Source organism: Aythya fuligula, chromosome 25, assembly GCF_009819795.1.
Source record: "Aythya fuligula isolate bAytFul2 chromosome 25, bAytFul2.pri, whole genome shotgun sequence".
NCBI classification, from domain to species: domain Eukaryota; kingdom Metazoa; phylum Chordata; class Aves; order Anseriformes; family Anatidae; genus Aythya; species Aythya fuligula.
In genome coordinates, this window is record NC_045583.1 from 6601827 (window position 1) to 6628638 (window position 26812).

Sequence of the window (26812 nt, forward strand, 5' to 3'; positions counted from 1 at the left end):
TGAGATGCAGAAGGAGAGAAGGGGAGGGGGTTCTCTTTTTTGTTACATTAAGCAAAAGAATTTTCATAGTGTCTAGCCAAGTATTATACATCTTACTTCAGCAGGGAGCTTTTGCAACTCCTGCTCCTCAAACGGAACTCCTTGTTTTATAATACAAAAGACAATGAACAAACATTTATTGTGTATTACAATTATCATTATTATTTTCCTGTCTTAATAAACTGTCTTTATTTCAACTCACAGGCTTCACTTTCCGCTTCTCTCCCCTGTCCTAGAGAGGGAGTGGGGAGGGTGAGCGAACGGCTGTGTGGTGTTTAGCTGCCGGCCGGGTTAAACCACCGCAGGGGGCAGGGTTTGAAGCAGGGATTAGAGATGCTTGGGGTTGGAGGAGGGTATCGGGAGTGCTGCGACATCAGGTGCAGGAACGCAAAGGGGGTGATTGGGGTGTCCGGGAGAGGTTGGTGGTGGTGGCGTGTCTCGGGGCGCTGTGGACGCCGGTGGGTGCTGGGAGGGTCTTTGGGCGTTCTCAGGGTGCTGGGGGGACCTCAGGGTGGTTTTGGTGTCAAGTGGGTGCTGGGTGGGTGGTCTCAGGGGGAACTGGGCCCCGGTGTGTGGTGGGGACTGTCCCGAGGGTGCTCAGGACAGTCCCAGGCTCTGACTAGCGCTGGGCGCCCGGGGCAGCCGGAGATGCTCCCCGCGGCGGTGCTGGGCCGGGCCGGAAGCAGGAAGCAGCGGCGCGGCCCCTCGGCCCGCCCCCACCGCGGGCGGGAGGAGCCCGGAGCCGGGTGGCGGAGAGGGACGGCCGCCGGGTGAGGCAGGGGGCGGCAAGCGGGGTGGGCAGCGGGGTGCTGGGAGCTCTGGGGCGAGAGCCCAGCGCTGGGCTAGCGGGCCCTCAGCCCCCTCCGGCCTGCCCGGGCCACGACCACCGGAGAGGGCTCCCCTGGGCCTGAAGCGTGAATGCGCCCCACCCCCGCCTCCCCGCTTCGGCTCCCGGCTGCGGGGATTGGGGTGATTTCTGCTTCTGTTTGTTTATTTGTTAAAACCTGGACGGAGGTTCTTAGAAATAAATAAGGGCGATACCGTGTTACCGTGGCGGTGGGATGCAGGCTTCTTCCCGGAGAGGGCGGGGAGCTTATAGGCCAGGGCTCGCCGCCGCCCCCTCCCCTTCCCCCCTGTACAGGGGGCAGCAGAAACGGTGTTAAAGCAGGTTAAAATTTTTCTCGTATATTGCTATTTCGGGTTTACCAGATGGCAGTAGCAATGCAAACAGCTCTTCCCATTTAAAGACTTCTCTAATAGCATTTCTTTCTAAATATTTATCTTTTTAAAGCCTCAGTCCAAACGCTCCAGTGTACGTCATGGAGGCAGAGCATATTCTCTGCAAAGCCCTGTATAGAGTTTGCTGCTCGGACTGGGTGCATGAATGGAAACCTTTCAGGACAAGATCTGCTGCTAATTCTGGTTGTGGATTGGCCAGCAGAGAGGGGCTGCTTATTCCTCTTGGGTTGGTGGAGTTCATAAAAAATAGCACTGACCATATGGGTTCTCTAGTTTAAAATGCCTGCATCTGAGAGGTTGCTGTGTGGAAGGACTCATTGTGTAACAGCTAAGTGGATACAGTAGTCTCTTATTATTATTTTGTTAGTCTTATTTTGCTGATGGGAAGGAATATAATGTATTATTATTTTTAAAGCTATCTGTTTTCAAAGCAGTGTCTTAGGATAATGCCTTACTTCTTAGCTGAGAACACGGATTACTGTTGAATTTGTCAACAAACTATACAGGGTTTTTAAATGACCACCTGTGACTTGCAGGCATTGTCCTCAAACATACTTGTTCAGAGCTGAATACAAATGTAGAGGTGGGGAGAACTAAGATGTGTCTCAACGTTTTAGTATAGTAGGATGCTTCTGCTATTTGGAAAGGGAGAAACTCATGTCTGACAGCATTTCTGTAGGGATAATTGTTTTAAGTGGCTCAGGAGAGATTCTGCACACAGAGGAAGCTCACTGAATCTGTTGGAATTCAGCATGGGAGAGCTTCACATGCAAAAAAAGCTTTGGCACATGGGAGTAAAAGAGGAAGCTAGGTAACCTTTCAGACCATTTAGCATACCAATTGTAGTGTCAAGGCAACCACTGTAATTCTAAAAGCTGGAAAAAAAAAAGGATTTAATATCATGCAGATGTGCTGGCTCTTGCTTCTTTTATGAATTGGGGTATTACATAAATGAAAGAGTTAGTAAAGCAATGAATTGTTTTTATAGAACCAAATGCATGCCAGGTGCTCTACAGACCAGAAGAAAAGGTCCCTGCCTTGGAGAGCTTATGTTCCATAATAAGATGTTGATCAAACCTGCCTTGGAGTAGTTTTGCCAGCCCATGAAGCTGCTCGGGTAGTAAGATCTGGGACAAATATTTGCATAGAATGCTAGGAAAGGTGGCAGAACAGGACCAGGAACTAATTAACCTGGCAGTGTAGTGCAACATGTTCTCCTTGCATGCTTGGTGTTTGGTTTAAAATGTCAATTTGACTCTTTTGTTGTTTCTAGGGCTGAAATCAATAATGCAATTTATTTTAACTAATAAATTAATTTAACATCTGACATTAGCTACTTGAGCTGGATGCCTAGACAGTTGCTGACTAAACAAATATGGGTTGTTTTTCAGCCAGGTAATTTTCCTGATTCACCATGTGACCACATAAATGTGCAAAGAGCAAAACATGGACTTAATCTTGGGAGAGAGAAGTAGTTGCTGAAGTTAGTAGTAATACTGATTTTTTTTTTCTTCCCCACTCCTCCCCCAAAACTACACCTTACTATTGAAGAAAATCATTAGAAATGTCATTGCTTGAGTTCTGACTTCTAGAAACCCAGGGTTTAGGAGGAGAACTGTCAGCCAGTCCTTGAAAGGCAAATCAGATTTCAAGTTTGGTTGCCAAAAAGATGATCTTACTTCATGGTGTTATATATGGACTGGTAATTTGTGTCGAGAAAATGGTTGACATTAATAAAGAAGGGGGAGATTTGGGAATGTGGCCATGGGGGCTGGAAAACCCCGTGGTTGAGATAACATTAGACTCTTAACGATGAGGCCATCAGGAATATAAAAGAGTTTAGAGGGAACAAAGAAAGGTGATTCAGGAGACTCCATGCAGTCTCCGGTTTCTTGTTCTCCAGCCATTAAGGCATGGATGTTTCGGGGTGTTTGCTGTTGTTGTTACATTCAAAGTTGTTTGACCAATGAAAAGGTGTTTTGAAAAGAACTGCTGTGGGGAGAAGGATATAAGAGGGGAGCCTGCCCTCAAGATAAAAAAGGCAACACGATGAAGTTACGTCTTCAATAAAGAAGCAGGAAAAAGAAGTGAAGAGGAACAGCCTGGCAGAATGGAGACCAGGATGGGAACAGGCACTTTGATTGCCTCATGAAGATAGGTTTGGCCAAACTCAGCAAACCGCTTAGAGAAGCTTGTACGGAAAGTTGCTGGAAATAGGCGCACTGGAGCTGGAGAGAAGCTCAAGCTGAGAGAAGCGGACCCGTGCACACAACTGCCTCTTGCTGGTAAGCAGTTGCACATTATGGAGAATCATACGTCCTTAGGAACAAAGACTGTCCTGGTAACCTTACAGCTTATTCTCCTTATTAACAATCGGACAGTTTATGAGCCTGAAGTATGGGACCAAATTGAGGTCAAGGTGTGGGACTCTGCAACTAAAAACGACAAGGTTGCAGTGGGATTGCTCGGCACCTGGTGAGCTGTCTCTGAGGCCTTAAAGAGCCCTGTGGGACCACAGTCAGAAGCATGTGGTTTCCCAGATAGTGAGGGAGCTGCGGGCTCCTTTACTGATCCGACTGCTATGCCATGGGCACCTCTGCTGCTACAGCCACCGAAGACCTTTGCTATTATGCCCCCTGCTGACCTGAACGTGCCTTTTGACCCAGGCCTATTGGCCTTGAAAAGGAGATGGATATGCTTTTCTTTGATCCGGGAAGAACGGGATACAAAAGGCCTGAAGACCGAGTTGCTTGACAACTTAAAGCAAGACATATTGTTCAAAAGGAATGGAAAATGGAGACTTGTATGTAATCAAGAAAAGGAGTGGAAAATGGAGACTGTTGAGTCGTGAAACTTGGAGGATTGTTTGTTACCTTTTCTGATTGTACATACGTATAGGCATACTTGTGTTTAGTATGTAAAGCGATGTTCTGTATATTTAGAATGTTTGATGTTTGTTTGTGCATGTTGGTGGAGTGTAGACTCCCCGCACACCCAGCGCTGTTTACTTGCCTTTTATACCTTTTAGAAATATTTGTTTTATAAATATTACAAAATTCAGATTGAGTTGAGACCTCATTTATAACAATGGTATATACATACGTACATTTATGGCTGATTTGTCCTGTGTGTGCAGCCAGGATGGGTTACAGCAGAGCCAATCTAAGTTTAAATAACATGTTGCTCAGTGCTTGTCAGCTTGTTCTCAAGTGAGCAAAATGGACCTGTGTTTTTAAAATGCAGGAAGTACTGTGAGGCACATGCAGAGAAAACCTGTGTGAAGTTAGGTGATTATTGCAGTACAGCAACAGACTTAGCAGGGCAAGGTGTTGCACTGGGTGAAGCAGCACACTGGATTTGTGAGCTGTTACTGATGTCAGGTAGTACATAAAGCAAAAAGGGGTTGGGGGCCTGATTTCCATTTTCAGCTGTGAGCTGGGTGTATTGGTCAAGCTCCTTGAGTTTCTCTGTGATGGTTCTCAGCCTGTGCTTTCAGGGCAATGCATTGCTAAACTGTGACTCTCCAGGAGAAGTGTTGGTTTGATCTAGGTTCGAGTTTTCCCATCTCAGAAACGAGAGGCAAAGCAAGACCTCAAAGATACTCACATCAGCAGTGTTTTGTCAAGGCTAAATGTCTGGAACAATGGGATTCTCACACTGCCTGCTATTTCCTTGTTCTGCTATTTCTTTGTATCTTTTCTTCAGCCTGATCTGCTGCTCTTGATATTGTAAGGCTCATCCTTTGTGGCAGGCAGGGGGAGAGGTAGAAGAACCACTTTTTTTTGTGTTTTAATGTTGATTGCTCATAGGTGTGTTCTTACAGGCTTCCCTGTTGAAATTTCACGATGGAAAGTAATTTGCTATCAAATGCCATTTTGTCTCTGTCCTGAGTTCACAATGCAGTTCTTACTGCAGTTTTAGTTACATTGCCTTCAGGTCGTTCTTAAATGCAACCTTTCAGAGGAATGCAAGAGTTTTCTTTTTGCCTGCAGACTGTGCTGCTATCTTGTAACTGTTACTCAATAATCAGTTGGCCTGGACATTAGGTTGCAAAAATTTAAACAAATTGTAAACTGTTGAACTTTGCCCTGCGCTTGCTGCTCATTTCCCTGTTCTGTACTTAGTTGCTGACAGGGGATTTAATGAAAAGAAATCTACGTTAAAATAAGTGACTACAGTTACAGTGCAGGAGAGCTTTGCTTGGCTACTGTGTGTGATGATCAACTTTGTGTTGCTGGCATTCATACTTGGTGAACAACACTTTATGGGACAGATTCATTTGGAACAGATGAATAAATGAACTTTCAGTGATTTCTGGGAAGTATTGTTCATTTACATAATGTGAATCTTTACTGTTTTTTTTCCCGTTTTCAGGAAAGTATACATATTCTTTTGTTCCTTTGGAGGTACTGGACTACCAGAGATTATTAAGATTGCAGCTAATGTTGTGTCTGTCAGTGAATGGGCTTGCTCCAGAGAAGCCTTCCTTCTTGTCTAGACATTCTGGTATTCCTGAGATCTCTTTGCACATGCTGGTGTTGAACTGGATGACTGGGGTATGTTTTCTGTTAATATATCGAATCTTTCCATAGGGATTTTTCATTGGAGGCCATGGAGCTTTCAGCCACTGACCTCAGCATCTATGACAAGCTATCAGAGACAATTGATCTAGTGAGACAGACTGGCCACCAGTGTGGGATGTCAGAAAAAGCCATTGAGAAATTCATCAAGCAGCTCTTGGAAAGAAATGAACCCCAAAGGGGACCTCCACGCTACCCTATCTTAGTGGCTGTCTACAAGGTAAGGTGTCTTATGCATGTACAGGCTATTTGAGGATCTGAATTTCTCCTTTGGCACCTGAGCCTTTTGTTTCCCATTGCGTTTTCCTGATTAATTTTTCAGAGTCTTTTATTCAAAAAACTGTTAAGTGTAGCTTGCTTCCTTCCTTCCAGAATTTGATCTGAAAAAAGAAGACAGATGACCAAGATTTGGAATTGCTTATATGAATTGAAAGTTGAATATGTCAATGCCCCCCTTTCCTTAAATTATTAAGGAACAAAGCCTTTGGATTTTTTTTTTCAGGCATTGATTCCAAGTGTCAGCACACATAGTGGAAAGGAAGGAGATTCTTAAAGTTCAGGGTTGACTAATGAAAACATCCATGTTCTGTTTCTGACCCTGTCATGAGCTTCTACCTATCTTTACTCTCCTTCTAGTCAATAAAATGAATCAACTGCCATGGTGCGTGATGACAGAAAAATGTTTTGAGGAACATAGTTAGAAGATGTTGTAAAAAGTGCTACAAAGTGGGTGAAAGGATTCCATTCTCTTAGGTAGCTTGGAGATATTACAAGTATGTAAAGCTTCCTATTGACATAATATTCCATAGTGTTTTAGTGTTGTCTTTGAAAAATCATCGTAATAGTTTCTATTTAGAAAAAAATCCATCCCTTCTGTCTTCCCTCTGTCATATAAAAGATGTAAAAATGAGTCAGGAGAACAAGAAACTGGAATTTTGAACTTTCAACTTCTGTTCTTGTTTTTGCTGTTGATTCTTTCTGACTTTGGCCGGGTGGGGGGGAATGCATAATGTCATCTCCTTAAGGCTTATTTGAGGTTCTGTTACGAGGGAGAGAGCTGGCACCAGCGCTGCCAAAGTGTTTCAAGGCTTGGCGGATGTTTACAAAAGGCTTTGTAAACTTTGTGTAAGAGGCATGGTGGAAGTGCAAGCTTTTATTTGGTTAGGTGGGAGGAATCAAAACCATCTGTAGATCATTCTTGCTCTGGTGCTGCATTATTCACAGTGCTAAAATAAATGAATGGAGATGCATGGGTCTGATTTGAAGGCTGCTTTACTTCATCTTTGGAACTGCCCTAACAGTGAAACTGTATGACAACTCCCTGTGTATGTAAATAGAATTGCAGTTGAATGAGGAGCCACAGTAAAAAATTTGAGTGTTCATCTTACGGTGCACAGCCACAGTCCTTTGATAACAGCCAGAAGGTGTGTCATGTTCTGAAAACGCATCAGGTCACTGCAATATAATTAATTACATGGCTGTTTTCTCTCACAGGGCCTGCTCATGCTGGGATTGGTTTTGCTAACTGTTTACTTCGTGATCCAGCCATACAGCCTGCTGCCACCTGAAGCTCCGCTTTCCAGAGCCCATTCCTGGGGCTCCCTCATCGGTCACCTCCGACTGCTGTCTCTGCCTATTGCTAAGAAGTACATGCTTGAGAGTAAGGAAATGATTTTTCTGCTGTAACATAACCCTAGAAAGAAATACCAAGTTAAAAACCAGCCATGCGAATCACTTGAGTGTCTCCTTAGACACCAAATAGCAAATGCGGTATTGACATGGCACCATGGTTTTCTCTTCCCCTACCACTGTACTTAAAAACAGCATCCTGAATTCTAGCTAGCGTACATTACCTTCTGTTCACTGGTGCTGAGGCATATTTTCTCTCTTAAATTCATCATTTTCTTCTTGCACTCTTTTCCTTGCTTTTAACAAATTTTTATTTTCCACAAGGGTTCTCCTTTCTCTAAAAATCTTTGCAGTTCTGGGAACTGTAGTGTGATAGCTATGCTGGATAAATGTCAACTTTCTTTCTGAGTAAGCATGCAAAAACAGTTTGTCTTCATATTTGTGAGCAGGGTGTAGAAACCTCAGCACGTGACCTAGGTTTAAGGAAAAGTGTTTTTTACAAAGTGGCATACTGGTAAAGAACTGTGGGCTTGCGAGCCTACAGTGTTTATAGCAGTTAAAGTAATGTTAAGTGTAATATGTGTGAGGAAGCTAGATAATTTCGTAATGAGATGGTCCCATCATGGGAAAGGAACATGACAGATATTACTAGTCTGGCATAATAGAAGCAGAAAGTATGAACGTTTCTCATTCTCAGTTAATCATTTCAATTGACTTAAGCTGGCAAGCGGTATAAGCATGGGCTCTGCCTCTCTGATAAAATACAAAGACTGTCAGTAATGACAAAGCTGTGGATTATTTTGAGCAGGGATGTGGCACAATGTTGATCGTCTGTTGGCTCACTGTAAAAACAAACTCTAGTGTCCATGCTCTTGGGTGGCTTATATTTAACTTCTGCAGCTCATTGTGTTGTGGAATTCTGTTATAGTTCTGACCTACCTGCTGTAGCTAAAAAGGGTTCCCTGAAATGCCAGCACCATTCTGCATTTTCTGCGTCTCTCTCTCTCTCTCTCTTCTGCTGACGTGTGATTTCTGTTGATTTGAGTTTGCATGGGTTGGTCAGGGTATCCCCCGTTATTCATTTCCTTATTCATTAGAATCTCTCACAGGGAAGATAAAACAAAGGTGAAGAGATGGCTCTTATAGCCACTTGACATGAGTTGACATGGCTTGGGTAACTTTGATCTAGCCTCAGAGAAAGAACTTGAGTTAGAGTCTGACTATTTGAATGATAGAGTATAGCACCCAGGCTGAACCTCATCTGGATTCCTGTGGAGATCCCTCATGTCCTGGCTTCTCAGAGGGCAGCTGTGGCTACCAGGCCTTTCCTAGTGCTGGCCCAGCAGTGCTTGTGTCACACTGCTCCCTGCTGGATGAAGCGTGGTAAAATCATTCATGAGGGATAGACAAAGGGAATGGCATGGGGCTGGGCTGGGTGGTCTCCATCTCTCTCTCACTACTTCCTTTTGCAGAATGTAACGTTTTTCCCTTTCTTTTGGCCTTACGGTCTCTTGAAGGGATGGGGTAATGCTACCATTTGTCATCCTGTTCGTTGACAAGAATGTGAGGATAGGAGGTCTTGTAAGCAGGTCTAGCATTTTTCATTTGCAAATAAGACACCATGCAAAGAGTCTGCACAGCAGAAGAAAAACACTAGTCAAGGGACTCAACATACTTACTCGTCTTCCGTTCTTGTGTATATACCTGCTGGATTAATTTTTTGAGGGGGCTGAGGATGAAACTTGAAGTTTCCTGTGCTCAGACACCAGTTCAAATCCAGCCTGGGCTATTCGTGTTGAACACCACCTGTTTGCAGTTTGGAGACTATATTGGCCCACCAGCAATGCTGGCAGAATTCCCGTCCACATTGCTTTGATGAAGCCTGGCCACAGGGTGTATGGGTGGCTCGTTTTACTTCCTCTGGAGCAGGCAGGGGCAGCCTGCCTGTGTGGGGCTGCAGTCTGGGGTTATGCTGTCCCTCCTGGGCCTGTTCTGGAAGCATAGATTTTGGGCAAGTCTACAGGATTGCAGGTTGGAGCATCTTCCATGGCTAGATGTGGGCTGAGCAGTCAGGTTTATGGGGCAGGTTTGGATGCCTAGTTTCTCCAAGTGATAGAGCCCCAAATTAGGGTGGAGGAGGGGCTTTGAGAGAAGCAGGGATACAGGATGCTGCTCTTCTCTCCCTCCAATTCAGCGTGGCCTGCTTTCCTCCTAACCCTTATTCTAGTCCCTTGTACACCAGGAACTGTGCTGTGGATGAGAAAGGCTGCCTGTCTGCCTTTGGACGTGGGAGGACCTTTGAGCTGTTACAACAAAGACAAGGTGAAGAGCAGTGCACACAAAGCTGTGACTATTGCATTAGGTTTGTAGGATTAGGTCCAAAGTAAATTTCCTCTTTGCCTGTCTTTCTGTTCTGTTGCTTGCTTGCTTTCTCCTCTGTATGAATTCACATATTAAAAGTAATGTTCCCAGTCTTTGTGTCTTCAAAGGTGACTCTTAGATTCTTGGGTTTGGCCCCTGTGCTTCTTTTTCAGCTGTTTTCCCAGGGCTGGGAACCAAGGTCCCTTTGGATGGGGAAAAGTTCTACGGAAATGTGGTTTGCATTTGCTCTTCCTGAGCTTGTGTTTACGCAGAGCTTGTGAAAACCTCAGTGCTGGGTCATGCTGCCTGCTCTGGGAAGGATGAACGCCTCTCATCATGTGGGCATGTTTCTTTTAGCTGGATAACTTGGCACTTCATGTTGTACCGCTCCCCATGAAGGTTGCAGATTTGCAGACCTCTGGGCTCAGTCTGTTGCATGCAACACAGATAATTTTGGTTGGGCCTGTGGATTAGCACAAAACTTCCTAGGAGAGAAAGTAGAGCCTGTATAATCTGGATTCATTTCTGTTTTCTGAATAGGTTGGGATGGACAAGTCACTGCCTCTGTGTTTCTGTTCTATGCCTGCAAAATAAGGCTACGAGTACTTCCATCTCCCCTGCAAATGTTAGGAGGAAAGATAATGAGAGTGGAGCTCTTGGAGCATATAGTAATATGAGGCAAATGAAAAGGGATTTTCTTTCTTTAACAGAAGTTTTAAAATCATAATGAGGAATATTCTACATATTTATTAGTGGTTCTTCCTTTTGTGACAGTATGACATCTTTATAGCTTTGTTGATATCTAAATGTCAATTTTGATGTCACGTTGGTAACTGTTCCCTGCCAACCACACAGAGCATTGATGAGGATTTATGTTGCTCTTGCATTAACTCATATGTCTGCCTATGGTAAGTACAGTAAGTCCTTGCAGCTCAAAAACCTCCACAAAGCATGTTGGTCAATGATGAATGAACTGGCTCTCATCCAACAACTTGACAATTCATGTGCTGATAATAACCCCTGTAATAACCTGAAGGAAAATCCATTTTGCTTCAATAACAAGGCCCAAACCTTACCAAATTCATAGCTCAAAATCAACTGGGTCAGTAGCTGCTCAGCACCCCAAAAATCAGATGCAAGCACACACACCTATAAAAGTGATCCTGTATAAGTTACCCCCAGTTCAGAGAAGAGTTGTGTTAAAAGTTCCCTTCTGTATAGACCAGAATGGCTAAAAAACATTTTATTGTTTTTTATACAGAACCTATTTTAGAGAAATGAACCCCGTTGGAGGAGTTGTGTTTAAGCAACACCTTGTAAATGACATGTCACTGTCACATCCTGGGGCCTGTGATGTGCCTCTGGGAGTTATTTGTGGGGATGGGTCACAGCAGTCTGGGTTACTGGAGCTGTTCAGCTGGGAGAAGACTGCAGCCTCTGCCTCTTGGCAGGCCATCTTCAATTTAGCTTGAGGCTTGCCTTGGCGCCTGGCCAGGCTCTGGCTTCTTTTTGCAGTTAACCTTTTGCAGGCAGCCTGTGATGGGCCAGCTGCTGCCAGATTTCTTTCTGTTTCATGTTCATTGCCACCCCTCTTATTGTAGCCCTGAAATATGTTTATCCTTGGCTCAGCTCTGTGCAGAAAGGGAGCATCCAGTGTGCCTTTTTTTTCATCTGAGGGGGGACATTCTGCTTCCTGAGCTCCCTGTGGGCTAAGCATCTTAGTATTTGGACTGTTTTTCCCAGCAGGTTTTGCAGCCCATGCTGCATCTGACCTGCTGGTTTCATTGATGTATGAGCCCAAGGAACATGGGTCTTCTCTGAATTAAAGGCTTGAACAAGAAAGCTGCTTGGGGCATACCTGTACTGGGCCTTCATTTATTTTGTTTGTTTTCCTCCCTTCTTTTTATTTTTCCCTTTTCCCCTTTCCCTTTTTATTTCCCCTTAGTTAAATTGTTTAGTTCATGGTAGTCTTTATTTAATTGTTATTATTATTTCCCTTTAATTAAATTATCCTTATCTCAACCCGTGAGTTGTTCTTTGCTTTACTTCTCCCCCTCCTCATCTAAAGGAGGGGGAGTGAGAGAGCGGTTGTGGGGTTTAGCTGCCCAGCATGGTAAAACCACCACAATACCTCGAGGTCTGATTTCCAACTTCTTGCTTATTTTAGTAGTCTAATCACTAACTGACCTTTCTTCCTGCCTCCAGCATAGCCTTCCCCTCTTGCTTACAATGGATATTGCTTTTTTTCCTAAACCAAATGCATTTTGGCCTATTCAAGCTGTTTTGCTATTCTGTTTTTACATGCTCTCATGTTCCCACTTCAGGGGCTTGACCATTTTGAGGTGTGACATGGGTTGCAGACAGGGCTCCCTCCCATCCCCATGCAGCTACTAATTTATCTGATTTGTGCGTATGTGTAAACAACCCTTAATAACGTAACCTGAGACTGGCCAACAGACACCTGTGTCGGCTCATTCAAAGGGGGGGGAAAAAAAGGCTGATATTGCAGTGTAGGTTGGTGCCAAACAGTTTTCAAATACTGCTTTACTTTGGTCTTCATTCAGCCAGTGGACTGTTTACTGTTAGCAAATCCAAATAAACTAGCTCAAAATAATTGTGGTAATCCAGAACTTTAAAAAACTCTTTGTTTTGTATTTGGATGTCACCAGAAATCTCTTGTTTAGTCATTTGCAGAGCAAGTGAATTCTCATTTTGGTTTGCTTCCCTGGAGTGATTGTGCTGTATGTGACCTCTTGCAGAGGCAGAGCTCTGCAGAGTAGCAGAGCTCTGGTTTGCACTAGTGATATGTACATGTCAGACCTCTTGCAGACTCAAGTCACTGTCAGGCAAGTGGAAGAAGCTGAGAGGGATTTGCTTCAAACACATGCTGTTCCTCCAAGCCACATTGCTCATCTAGACACTGCCAGAGCAGCACAGGCTGCCTTCTAAGGCATGTAACCAGAGGTGCAGGTGGACTTTGGAGGATTTTCTGACAGCTTAATGCCTACCTTCAGTTATGCAGATTTGTCCTGGAAGTAGTGCTCTTTTGTCCCAGTGGTCTGAGAGTTTCTCTTGGGCTAGGCTGAACAGACTTGATTTCACAATGTCTTGTTGGATCAAGGTCATTTTTGTGCTTTGCTAGAGATTGACTAATCATCCTTTGGTTGTTTGACCAGCCGTTACCCATTAGTGAAATGAGTGAGAAGTTATTTGAGCTGTTGACTTTTTACCCAGAACAAAAATAAGTGTTTATTGATGGGCTTACTTGTAGCTGTTATTTTGTTGCTAGCTTTTCCTACAAATGCTCTGAAACCAAATGGGAGGTACTTCTACAGGTATAAATACGTTAAGAAAAATCAGAGCTACAGACACGTTCAGTATGAAAAAGAGGTGAGGATCTTGTGTGGAACAGAAGCTCTGCATGGTGTATTATTAAAAACCCACTGTGCTGCCTTCCTTAATCAGAACTTCCACACTGTAATTAATAAGCACTTCTGACTGTTGCTTTCTGACTTACTCAGGAACCTGTTGGTTTAGCCTGAATTTGTCTTGACATGTAATCATGAATTGATATCTTTGAATAATCATGAATTGATGGCTTTGAGTAAAAACTCAGTCAGTAAAACACAGTTTTATCTTTACATAAAGTCCGGGAAAGGAGGCACAACAATAAGTTTATAGTATATCTGCTACAATGGTATAGCTCAACAGCATGCAAACTATTTACTTGAGAAGTGTACTGTCTGTAAGTCTGCAGTGGTCCCAAAGCAACAAGAGGCTAGTCATATCTCAGGAGCAAGGATGACCTGGCCTGCAATATTCTTTGGCTGTCAAAGCAATAACAGTACATTATGAGCTGCAACTTCACTTTAAGGTTAAGGGCTAGACCTTGCAAATCCCTGTCCTAAAAATAATGGAAAGCAGCATGGTAAAATCCAGCATCTGGAAGCTAGATATATTCAAATGGAGGAAGAGCTGCAGCTTTTCTGTGGTGGTAGTAATTGGAAATCAGAGCACTGAGGATCTCATGGGCCCTACATCACTTGGAATTTTACAAGTGGGACCGAGTGTCTTTTAAAAAGCTCTGCCCTGTGTCAGCTGTAAGAACTAGCTTGTGGCCTTAGCTACAAAAATGAATGGAGGAGTTATCTTACTGGCTGTCAGGTGCGTATCCGTAAAGGGCAGAAGTATGGTCACAGCAGAGGGTAGATTGAGGTCTTAACCTCTTCCCTTCTAAGGGTCTTTTCAGATCCACTTTGAAAATCCCTTGATTTTGACAAATGTGAGGAAACATGGCAAATGTGGAGATCAGCATCTTCTCATTGTTGCATCTAGCACATAGGAATAAGACTGTGGCTGAAGTCCAGCATCATCAATGAGGCAGTGGGCAAGGCCCAGGTGAGTCCACCCCCATCCTGAGCCTACCTTTCAGTTCTCCAATGTTAGTCATGCTTTTTCTGAACCCTTAGGCTTGCCTGCTCACCCACCCTGCTTACAGGTATAGTTCTTGATGGTATGTTGAACCCTGTGAGGGGTGGTCTGAAATAGTTGTGGTTAATGGAATGTTTGCAGCCATATAGTACGGTCAAGCCATACAGTAGACCTACAATAAAGGATAGAGAAATGTCTTGTGACTGTTCAGTGTATAGACAAGTGTATAGTCTTTTCTTGACAGTCCTGAATTCATTTCAGGCTTGTTAAAATTGTTCGTATATTCCTGGAACTGGTTTCTAGCAAATTATGTTGCAGGACTAGGGAAGAGTGTCAGGCTCAGAAGGATGAATTGAGGATTTGGAACCAACCTTTGCAGGTTGTGGAGCTGCTTAGTGCATTAGACAGTCCTCTGGGAAGCTTTCTTTTGTAGGTGATGGTGGCAGAAGATCTAGGGTGGCTGCATATTCTTGGGAGAGGCCCCCATCCCCTGGAACAGATTTTCCTGTGCAAATTTAGCTGTCACCTGCCTAGTAGAGAATTCTTCAGCCTTGCAGTCCTGAGTGCTGCGAAGCAAACCAGCTTGTTGGAGAGCCAGCAAGCTGCTTCTGCACCTGCAATTCTGCAATTTTGTTTCCAGCACTTTGTTGGGGTCAGGAAGAGCCCTTGACTTCCTGTGTCATGCTGGAGCAAAAGGTTTCCCTGCTAGATGGCTTCACTCTGAACTTGTTGCACTGGCATCAGACTGATACTTACCCCTCTATATGGTCTGTTAAGAGACCTGGCCCTTCTCCTGGTCTCACATCGATGTGGGCAAGTTTCTGTAAGTTTTACTGCTTCACTGCAGTGGGTAAAAGCAGGGCTGGGTCTTCTCAGTAAACTCTTAGCCTCCCATCTGACTGTACACGCCTAGCATCTCTGGGGCTGTGTGCACACACCCCTCTGTAGATCTGAGGACAGCCAAGAAGCTTGGGAGATCCTCTGTGAAAAGGGCCAAATAGGGTGGGGTGCTCATTTTAAACTAATTGTAAATTGAAAATTATTTCCCTACACAATGGAAAGTACAGCTATAAACTCCTGCCAGCATTACTCAGAGATGCATTTTACGGAAAGTTGTCATCTCTTCGTTTGTGCTACGTTAGAAGCTGGAAGTCCTCAGCACTGGTTCTGCTAGGAGCTATCCAAACACAAGGGAAAAGACATATTTTGTTCTGTAGAGCTAATTAAGTATAAAAGCAAGCGTTAAGTGAGTGTGATCAACAGAGAACAGGTTCTGTGTACGAAGTGAACGCTGCTCCTCAAAGAGGGGTGAGAAAGCACAGGCGTGTAGGAGAGGTTCGTTGGGTCTGGCCCACACTTCCGTCACGTAATGAATAGTTGTATGTGTCAGTACTACAGCTGCTTTCCTGCAGTCAAACTCCACAGGGATAATTGCACACGCCCAACAATTTAACATTTGAATGTGAGTGGATAGAACCATCGTGTGACAGTTGCACGTGATGGTTGCATTGAGATGAAGAGTGCATCTTTCTTTTCAATATTCGAGCAAGCTATGCATGCGCACAGTGTGCATGACTTAAACCAAAATAATCCTCCAGGGTGTCTGGGCAGGGTGGTAATGTAAAAGGAATGCAGGGAGTGTAATCAAAAGAGAGAATAAGCATCCTTGGTAAAACTCCTGCTCTGGTCCCCAGTGTGCGGTTGCATGCCCTCTGCTCTTTGTGCAGTCTCACCTCCCTCCATCCCTGGGAAGGGCAGGCCCTTCTCGCTGCCTGTACTTGTCATGCCAGTCACATACATGCTAGTGCACAGACTAACACCCTAAACAATAAATCTAAAAGATTAATTACAAAAAAAAAAAATAAAAAAAATCCCACAGTCTCACTTGCGGCATTTGAAATGTGTCTCAACAGTGCTCTGCCTGGGTTATTCATAGGGAAAAGAAATAACCTCCTGAATCAAGCAATTGAGAATGCAAATATACCAGCCTAGCTCAAAAGAGAAATCAATCTCTATACCGTCAAAGCTGATTAGTATCCAGTTATGGGGTACTGTCCTGAGCCCAGAGAGAGAATTTAGGGATAACTGGGCTTAACACTGTAGGATTAACTTTCTAAATTTTACACAGAAAGAAATTATAGTAATGTTGCTCTCTCTATCATGACAGACCATAAGATATTTTTTCTTGGTCTTTTCGTGGTGGCTGCCCCTCCTCTGGAGAGATCTTTCAGCCTTTTGTTTCCCATTGCTGACCAGCGGTTTTTCATGAGTTGAGTTTTTTTGTTGTAAAATTGAAGTTTTCTACAGCCTGTGGAACAAAGATTTTCTTTTTTCTCTTGTGAACAGGGAGGGAAAATGCATTGGAGCAGTTTCTCATGGGAGTGGGACTTCGGCTTGCGATAAGGATTTTCTACTTTGTTTTGCCTTTTTACCCCTTTCCTCAAAAACAGGGATGCTTTTTCCAGAAAGACTAGGAATTATGTCCTGATCCCTTTCAGTCCATATACTGGCAGTAGGTGTGGCATTTGTGAGTTGATTGGGATCTGTTTTGCTTTTTTTCGTCTGAATATATCCAGTCTGCTCTTTGTTGTTATGTCCTGATGAACCTAAACCCCTCTATAATGTTACTATTTGTACGTTGCAGATGTCAGAGGGGAAAAATTAAGCAAGTGCTTTCCTGTTAAGTGGTGTTCATCAATTATGACCCATGAGCAGGAGCATCAGTGTGGCTGATGCTATGGGAAACCATGACCATAGTAACACAAAGGCTGCATGCCTGAAGAGCTGCTGTGTATCATGGTTTCCCAACTATTTTTCATACAGACATCACTGTCTCTTCTCTCTCTTCTTTCCCATTCACCCCATTTCCCAAATGGGTGGCCTGCACAAATGCCCAGGAGACCCAAGCTGTTTTGACATTTGCTGGCTCTGGACAGGACAGATGAGTCTGTTATGAGGGTAGATTTATGGATGTCTCATGTGAGGTGTGGCCAGGGCCTTGGGTTCCTAACCCACCCTGACAGATCAGGTGTTTGGTTGGGTTTGTTGCCACTGCCCAAGTTAAACATCTTCCCATAGGATTAAAGCTGTTACTTCCACTAAATCAGAGCCAAGTCCTTTTAGTCTGGTGGCTGCAGGTGCCTTAACATAGAAATACATGGGGCATTCAGGATTGTCTTCTCTTGTCCTGTTTGTTCAGTGCAGGAAGTCAATTCTGTTACTGTTTGCTTACTCTTGTGTGCTGGGAGAGCTGCAAGTTGGAGGAGAGAGGTAGGATATAGGCATCAAGTAATAGTTTCACGTGAAAAATTATATTTTTGAAGCAGTAGATATATGCAATGTTCACTGTAGTCCTGTTTAGCTGATGGTGGTGTAACAATGATTTCTGGAACTTAAAACGGATATAGATGTGGTTCAGGAGGAAGGTGGGGGGACTGTGTATCAAGTTAATAAGCTACATATATTGCAAAGTTTTTCCTCATGTTGGGACTTTTCTCCCCAGTTTATCTTCAAGTCAATGCATGAGATGAAGGAATAATATATCAGCACCACATCTTGGTGAAAACCCACATTTCCCAGCATCCTCTGCATATCAGGGACTGGGCAAACTTTGCCCAGGACAGAGTCTTTGTAAGTTAATGCAGGTAGAAAAGCAGGATTTCAGGAATGTCTTAGCAGGGCTCATGGCATCAGTACTAACCACATTAGAGTTACTATTTTCAACTTGGAGATATTTTTTTTCTTAAAGTAATTTTTGTCTTCTGGATGTCTCACTTGTAAATGCTCTTTGGATTGCACTATTGTTTGTGGAGTTGTTTCAACTTAATTGCGCTGTATATGGTGGTTGCCTTCCTCATGTTGATAGCGAAAGGGTAACTTGGCCTGTATGCCTTATATATACAGAGAAGTGGAGTTAATAGAGAGCTCTCCCATTTCTCCAAACCATGAGACAATTCTCTAACATCTTCAAACTGTGCTGGAAATGTTCCCTACCCCAGTGAAGCTTGCTTCTTTGAGCAACTTGCATCCATTGGAAGCTATAAGTAATCTCAGTGTTTCATGTTAGGGATAATGAATTTATGTTTGAGTCTGTCTCCTTTCCATTTTGTTTTTGGTTTATTAAACACATTTCTCTTATTTCCTCCCAAGAATGCCAGGACTGGTGGACAGCAGGTTGTAGACAAAACACTTCTATGCTGCCTGCATGTTGCACAGCATGTTCTTCTGTGAAAAGCCTTCAGATTGTGACAGACATTGGAGAACTATCAGAAGAACTCCAGAGGTCTCAGCCTTTTCTAATCAAGGTAATGTCTTGATTCATAAGGCTGGATGCTTAGTCCAAGCTCTTTCTGTGTTCAGTTTTGGGCCCTGTGTTCAGTTTTGGGCCCCTCGCTACAAGAAGGACATGGAGGTGCTTGAGTGGGTGCAGAGAAGGGCGACAAAGCTGGTGAGGGGCCTGGAGAACAAGTCCTACGAGGAGCGGCTGAGGGAGCTGGGCTTGTTCAGCCTGGAGAAGAGGAGGCTCAGGGGCGACCTTATCGCTCTTTATAGGTACCTCAAGGGAGGCTGTAGTGAGGTGGGGGTTGGCCTGTTCTCCCACGTGCCTGGTGACAGGACGAGGGGGAATGGGCTTAAGTTGAGCCAGCGGAGTTTTAGGTTAGATGTTAGGAAGAACTTCTTCACTGAAAGGGTTGTGAGGCACTGGAACAGGCTGCCCAGGGAAGTGGTGGAGTCACCATCCCTGGAGGTCTTTAAAAGATGTTTAGATGTAGAACTTAGGGAAATGGTTTAGTGGGGACTGTTAGCGTTAGGTCAGAGGTTGGACTCGATGACCTTGAGGTCTCTTCCAACCTAGAAAATTCTGTGATTCTGTGATTCTGTGAATAGCACCAGCCGAAGAACGCTGCCATGTATTTTCAACCACAAACTCAAATTGTTTATACAGGTGGAACATATATCTAAGAATACATTTAGCCCCATTTTAAAAATATTGGGGGTGGAGAGCTCTCTGCAACCTTAGCAAGTTGTTCCTCTGAGTAATTATCATTGTGGTTGAAAATTTAGCAATCTAGATGGCTGTTACTCTTGGATGTTCTTCAGTGGGATGGAAATGGGAGAGGGGAGAAACTCCAGGTGCACAACTTTTTTTTGTTTTGTTGTTGTTCTGTGTTGTTTAAGACAGGACAGCATCTCTCTTATGAAGAACTAAAGCACTTTCAGTCCCAGCATCCAGAACTGGCAGAGGTTGTAATAGAAGAAAATTCATCCGAACTGTGGAGCTGCCCCCCGAGACAGAGCTTCCCATTTTTCTTTCCCTGGTGAGTCAAAGATAAAGGATGCGATGGATGTATATATCCTGTCTTCAGGGGTACCCAGGCTTTACCTCTGTGTGTTAGCAGGAGCTTGCAAGTTGCACTTTTACTGGAGTGAAGAGGAAAAGGTGTGGGTTATAGGTGCTGTCCACCTGCTGACACTGACTGGATCCAAGCAGAATACTTGTGCACTAAAAATGGAATGTTATGCGTTGGGACTTCATGTGTTGCTCCCCTTTCAAGACAAAAATATCCTAGTGACTGCTCAGTCCTATTCTTTAGGCCGTATATTAGTCATCTGGGCTGTGGTCTGTGGCAACCTGTGGCAACTGGTTTATGTTTCTAGTAACCTCTGGAAAATTTTCCACCCTTAATATCAACTGAGAAAAGGTACCATGACTTTTGCAAAACACTGAGAAGTACCAGAACACTAACGGATCCTGTAATTTGTATTTGGTCTCATTCAGGAAAAACAGCCTGGCCTAATCCTGGACCTCTGTTAACTGTGGTACAACTTTCAGAGTGACTACAAGACATTTGAACAATTCAGAACTCTCTAAGGTTGTGAAGCAACCCTGTATGTTAGCAAAGTCTTTTCATGTGGATAAGAAGTAACATGGGAAGGTGCCACAGTGGAGCAGACTGCTCCTTTGCTCATACGAACGTGCCAGGTAGTGTCCTGTTTGGTTTGTGCAGACAGACTTGGAGTATAACAGTATTAATCATGTCAAGCCACTTTACAGAACAGTAAAAATAACAGACCCAACCCTGCCTTTTCCAGCTATATTGCCCGGCCTAGAGAATATGCTTAGACATGCCACCTCCACCATCACCCCCACTGCGTTGCCATGTGGTCTCAGTTATGGTTGCATACAATACCACCTCTCTCCATTTTTGTAATTATTGGCTCTGATTGACAATTTGGATCATTTTGAGGGAAGGAGAGGAGGAAAATTGTTAGGTATCTAAGGCAATGTGTTTGTTCCTTGTTTATATGGGCCTGCAGCAGGTACTAAAAGGATATGAAGGAGCGCAGGTTCATCAGCTGAAAAGTCCAATATTGCTCTTAGGAGTGATGTTTGTGCTCTTTTAGCTTCTCTAGTCTCCGCCTCAGTCTCCCCCTCCAAAAAGGGGGAGTGTATCAGCCTTCATGTTTATCAAGCTTTGATCTTGGTGAACAATTTTGATCTTGGATGTAGACTTAAATATAAGCATTGTCATAATGTGATCTTTCTCTAATACGGGTTGTTTTATTTATATATTTACATGTTTTATTTATACAGGTTGGATTTTTTATTTTTTAGGAGCAAATCTGTAGATAGAACTCAGATTCTGCAGGAATTTTTCCCCACTTCCTCTTCATTGTCTTTCCACAAGACAGTGTCCCTAGAGACTTGCTTCCTCATACGCCATCCAGATTTGGGGAATAAGGTGAGAAATTCATCCCTATCACATTATTTCCCTGTCTGTGAGTTGTCATCCATAAGCTTCACACCTTTAGGGGTTTTGCAGGACATTTTCAGTGGATGCAGAGTTGTAATGGTTCTTCCCATCCCTGTGTAATATGGCATCTCCAGATTTGCTGTACCATTCAGGAGGAGGAAGGTGTGTATAGTTTTGTGCTGCTAGTACACTGCGTCCATTTCCCTTGGCAGTTAGAAATACCCATGGGATGTCCCAGCTCCACTCAAATGTATGTCCTGGCCTTGCTCTGTAGTGGTGAAGGGATGGACTTTGTATGTGCAATGGGGCACAATTCACTTGAGAAGTGCTTTTTTGGAGCAATTCCTGGCAATAAGTTTCATCTATTCTGAGATACCTGCCATGGAGGCACATCACTGAAATGGGTTCTTCTAGCCTGATCTCCTCTTTTGTTTTCATGTGAGGTTTTGTGGGTGTGGAGGGCCTGCATTGTCTTGGAGAGTTTTGCCGTGATCTATTGGTAGCTGGGGGGAGCAGCAAACCTGTGATTTGTGCTGTCTTGCCTTGTTTCAGGGCAGTGATTGTCTCTCAATTAGACAGACCCAAGAAAAGGGTCTGTCAAGGCTTCTGAAATATTCTGCTCTCATCCTAGAGCTACAGCTTGCATGGCCTCTTTGCTGTTGGAAGCGGACAGCTCACCATGACTGTTGTACCTCTGGACAAGTGCAGAGGACACTGTGAGATGTTCAAGGTGGAGCTGGAAGCTGGAGATTTGGGTGAGTATCTGCACTGTAGTATGCAGGGTCTGTGAGATCCGTTAAAGCCAGGAGACTTCTTCCAGCTGGATCTGTCATAACTGACACCTGAGAAGGTGGTGTGTGCCATTACCACCTCTGAACTCATGTGTGCCTTCAGTGTTTGCAGCAAGATATGAATGTGATTATTCTGAATGTGGGAATTCATGGCCTGGAACACAAACAACTGGATACTGTGAGATGCTGAATGGGTAGTTGAGGTTACTCAGAGATGCCTAACACTGGGCAGCTGGGGTTAAGCAAGACTGTGCTCTGCGAGGTGTTACAAACCCAGTGTGGCACAGAGGGCAGGCTCTTCACAAAGAGTGTCTGCATAACACCACCACTTTGTGGGAAATATGAGCAGTGATTAGGCGTTGATTCATCTAATGTGTCTTCCAAAGGTTATGCCAGCACAGATTACTGGATGATGAGCTTCATGGCCAAAGGGACAGAGCCGGCGGTTGTTTGTTATGGAGCTGCTAGCTAAGGACAGTGGGTGGGAAAACAGAACTACTTCCAGGACAAGAAGATTTTCAGCTGTGAAGCCAAGGCAACATCTTGAAAGCGATAGACCTGGGGCAACTGTGGCAGGCAGCTTTGCCACCTTGCATGTTTACAGTGTTAAAAAATGACTGTTTTCCTGATCCTTTGCCCTTCCTCAGATGTAGTTTGGGAGAAGCTCAAGTTATTCGTGACCTTCCCTGTCCCCTCAGGTAAGCCTTGAGCTGACAGCAAAGGCTTTTTCCAGGAGCAACAGAGGGATGTCTCAGGATGAGATTCACCTTTGTGGATTATGGCACTTCTGAATCTTTGTGGGAGGAGGTTAGGAGTGGAGGGGTGTGTGTGACATTTCTGTATACGTTCCTCCTGGGGAGGAGGCCTGAAGCCTGTGTTGGCAGGCCAGCTCTATAAAGGGAATTGATATGTCCTACATCTGCTCCATCTCTCCATCACGCTCATGGCTGTGTGCCTCAACAGTGTGCCCTGCAAAGCCAACCTCAGTTCTGTGCTTCAGGGCTGACATGAGCCTCCCAGCCTAGTGGCAGGGACACTCACACACAGCATTGTTCTTGTACCAGATTAATCTCTTCAGGGCTCTTTGTGTCTTGTGATCGCTCTTCTACTGTTCTCTATCAGCAGATTGTAATTCAGTCAAATAGTAACTGTGCTTTTTTTCCCCCACTTCCTTTCCTATAAAAACACCGATGCAAGTTTTGGTGGTCATGGTGCCAGGAGTGCAGTAGTTCTGGATGGAGGTGGAGCTGGGTGCAAAGAAGCTTTTTATAAGTTCATGTTCTGATTGTGCACCTAAGATACTGGGGTTGCATGACTGTTTTCATATATATTCTGTTAGGAGAAGTACTGCCTGTGTTCCTGACTTGGGGTACGTGCAGGAGCACCAGAACATCTCCTTGTCACTGGCTTTTTTGTACCAACTTCTTCCAAATCTGATACATTGTCTTCAGAATTAATTTTGATTTTTTCCTGAGTTCCTTCCAAGCTGCCTTTGCATGCTTCCTGTTGCTTGAGCACTGCATTATCCAGTGTCCTGAGAGACTTGGTTTCAGTGTTTGCAGACTGTGGATGCTGCAGTCCCTTCCAAGTTTGATCCTTTGGGTCTGTTCCTGCTGTTGAAGATCATTTACAGATGTGTAAAGCTGAACTCATACGCCAGGGCTGGGGTTCAGGACATACTCTCACACTTGTTACTATGAAATTGGAATGGGTTTTGTTTGAAAGCAAGCTAACTCTGTTCTTAGAAGCAAGAACCTTTTTCTCTGTAAATATTTTAGGTACACTTAAAATGACCAATTGGAAAAATGTCTACCCAGCCTTTGCTTTTGAGCAAAAGCAGGCAAATGGGAGCAAACGTCTTACTAATCATATTAAGGACTGACAAAAGCTGCCAAACTGGATGACCATGTCTGGCTCATTAAGAAAGATAAGGCAGAGGACAGTTCTTGCTCCAAAGAGTTTAGCCTGGGAGAGTTTAGTCTGCATTACAAATATTTCTATGCGTAACACTTGTTTTTCTCCTGTAAGCTAATGAGAGCAATCTCAGCACCTGTGTCAGTGTGTTTGGCCCTTGACACTGAACCAACATACATCAGATACAGTAGAACCGAAGAGGGAGAGACTGAGTCAGAACAGAAGACATTTAATTTGTAGCAAAGCTATTAAAGGGAATTGAATTAATAAGAGTTATGTTAGTATTGTTAGTGCTTGGAGTGTGTTTTGGACTTGTGACACTACGTACAGTCCTGTACATGCCAAGACACACACACCATCCCTCTTGCTCTTCTTAAAGCCTGGGTCTTAGTTAATGGAAATTTGGGAATTCAGTGATGGCAGAATCATCAGAGGGCCCACATTAGTGACTGTTGCTGTTTACACTTTGGCACTTCTCAAGTCAAAGACTGACAAGGTTACTTCACCTCTTACTGTTTTTTTACCTGATCCATTTTGTTGGGTAGGAGTTGTATACGGGAAGAACCTGCTTGGACCCTTTGTTGCAGAGATTGCAGATGGTTTGGTCATGCTGTTAATTCTAAGTGTCCTTGAAGGAAACTTGTAAAAGAGCTGCAGAGACAATTCTCAAGTGTCTGTGAAATGCCTGCTTTTTGGGAGTCGTACTAAAGTCATTGTGGCTGTCTGGCTCCTTTGAGAAATAGCAGAGAAAATGGATCTATTTACAGCTGCTGTTTAGGTTGAGGGTAGGAGGGGCGCTAGAGCAAAATTGTGCCTGATTAGCAAAGGTGCTTTCAGATATTGCTTCTCCCCTCGTCAGTGTGTTACAGCTGGTTGGACTGATGATGGTGAATCTGGACTGTCAGCTTTTGAAGTGCACTTTATGGTGTCTTCATAAGTTTCCAAATCTGTGTCTAGGTGATATATTGCATATGTCCCAACCTTACTCCCTTTGGAGTTTACATAATTTGTTTTTAAACTTCCAGTATATTTTCTCTTCTTCTTCCAAGGACTGTAAGGAATTGGCTGCTACACTGAAACAGGAGGGCAATTATTTGCTGATAAAGAGCTGATTTTGGCCATAGCTGCTGTCAAGCGTAGAGCCTCAATCTGTAGCGCAGCATCTTGAGTAGCTCCTGTAATCAACTGCCAGAAAGGTTATGCTAATGCCTTCTGCATTGTGACATGGGTAAGGAACTGGGTATGGACAACTCAGAGGTGAGGCCAAAGTGGGAAAACTAAGATTTAAAAAAAAAAAAAAAGGGGGTTGGCATCTTGGTCAAGTGGCCATCTTCCTCATCAGGGGCTTCAGCTTCACACAACCTTACTAAAGGCTGTGGCCTCCCTAGAGAATTCGGCAATTCCTAATGAGCTGCTCAGTCTGGAGTAGAACTGGAGTAGAATGTGTCTATTTTCTCAGCTATCGAGACATTGTGGCAATGAACATGATCTGGATGAGTCACAGAGGGTGTGTCTCCCAACACAGTCTCCCTTGCCACTAGCTTCACTTTGGCACTTGTATATCCAAGTGTGTGTGCTGTTTTGCATAATACCCCCCTTTACTGGCCAGCTCAGAGGGGTGCCCAGTAAATATGTGCATCCTCATTTTAAAAATCTATTTAAATGCTTCAGAGCGCTTTACGTCTAAGCTGGGAGAGGGATGTCTGCACACCTGACATCCCACAGACTGCAAAGGTGCTCTGAAATCACACTAGTGAGGCCCTGAAACTGGTGCTACCCAAGAACCTAGTGGGTGGAGATGTGGAGGGGTCATTCTTCTGCTTGTCAAGATAGAGAGATGGGCTGCCACCCATGATCTGGACTGTGTTTTAAAGATAGTTTCCAAAAGCAGGGGTCATTGACCATTGCTCTCAGTCAGCCCTGAACTCAGGGTAATTCAAAGGAGGAGAAAGGAGTACTGTTTTCTTCAGTAACAGGAAATCAGTATCCCCTGTGGGGGGCAAGCTGCCAGTTTCTGTTGATTCCTTTCTGTCTTTCTTCCTCTCCCCATTCGCATTGTGCACACACATTCCTCTGGGGCAGCTCTGCAGATCCCAGCCCCAAACTCCCTTTGCAATGTTCTGGAGAGCTTTCTAGGGTCAAGTTTCCTGTGTATCCTGGGCCGTTAACTTCTCCTGCTAGTCTTCTTGTTGTAATAGTCTGTCAGGGAAGCTGGTTTTACTGCAGGGAACAGGGCTGGATAAAAGCACCTCCCTTCTCTTCTGGGTTGGCCTCCCTGACTTTCCAGCAGCAAACCTTGCACGCCTTTCTCAGCAGTCCTGCTCACAGCGTGGGAACTCCCTTAGTGAGATGAGGTGGAGAGTGGCAAAGCACGTTCCTCGAGGTGTGAATGCCGGCATCTCAGCAAGGTGATGCTCCTGCTCGCACCAGTAATGCTGCTCTGGAGAGTGAAGTCTACAGGATCTGTCCAATCCTGGGCTCAGTGGTCTAGGTTCTCTGGCTCCCACTTGGTTCCCTTGGGAGCCACAGAGCTGAGCACTTTCTGGGGCCAGATCATTTTGGTGGGCCTTGCAGTGGGTGTGCAGAGAACTCCTACTTCTGGGAAACCTTTCTCCTCTTCCTAAATTTTATATGTAGAGTTATATATTCTCGTCTTCAGGAAACTACTTCTCATAAAGGATATATTTAATGTCCTGCTGAGTTAAACAAGGGAGATGCTGGTCTTCCCCTTTCCTTTGAAGATTCAAACAAATGACAGGTGATTTATTTTTAGAATTCTCTCTCTCTGTGGGGAGAGGAGTCATGTTATAAAGGCTCAGGGGTGCTGGGAAGTAAAGCTATATATGCATAAAGACTGTTTCAATGCTGTACACTATAAATTCAGTGGTGGATAAAAAAAGAATGTAAATATGCAATTAATGCAGAATTTTATGGATTGTTGTAATTTAATATATTGCAAACTTTGTAAATACTTGGGAAAAGCCTGTAAAGTGTGTAAATAAATGAGATTTGTATGTAGAGAAGAAGAATAAAAAGTTTTTACTTTTTGCAATTAAATGGAAGTGTTAATGAA

At 44.1% G+C, this 26812-nt stretch overlaps 1 protein-coding gene across 2 annotated transcripts; it reads left to right on the plus strand.

Annotated features, from left to right (window-relative positions):
* The first annotated feature begins 763 nt into the window (after positions 1-763).
* C25H6orf89 (chromosome 25 C6orf89 homolog) lies at positions 764-26812 on the plus strand. Of its 2 annotated transcripts, none has more exons than XM_032203429.1 (8): positions 764-809; positions 5871-6078; positions 7353-7518; positions 18429-18583; positions 19458-19597; positions 20896-21022; positions 21666-21789; positions 22212-26812. In XM_032203429.1, exons 2-8 carry the CDS (start codon positions 5890-5892, stop codon positions 22295-22297), a joined length of 987 nt encoding a protein of 328 aa, XP_032059320.1. In that variant the 5' UTR covers positions 764-809; positions 5871-5889; the 3' UTR covers positions 22298-26812. The 2 variants fall into 2 exon arrangements, with proteins under 2 accessions (XP_032059320.1, XP_032059321.1); XM_032203430.1 differs by lacking the exon at positions 764-809 and adding an exon at positions 1049-2761.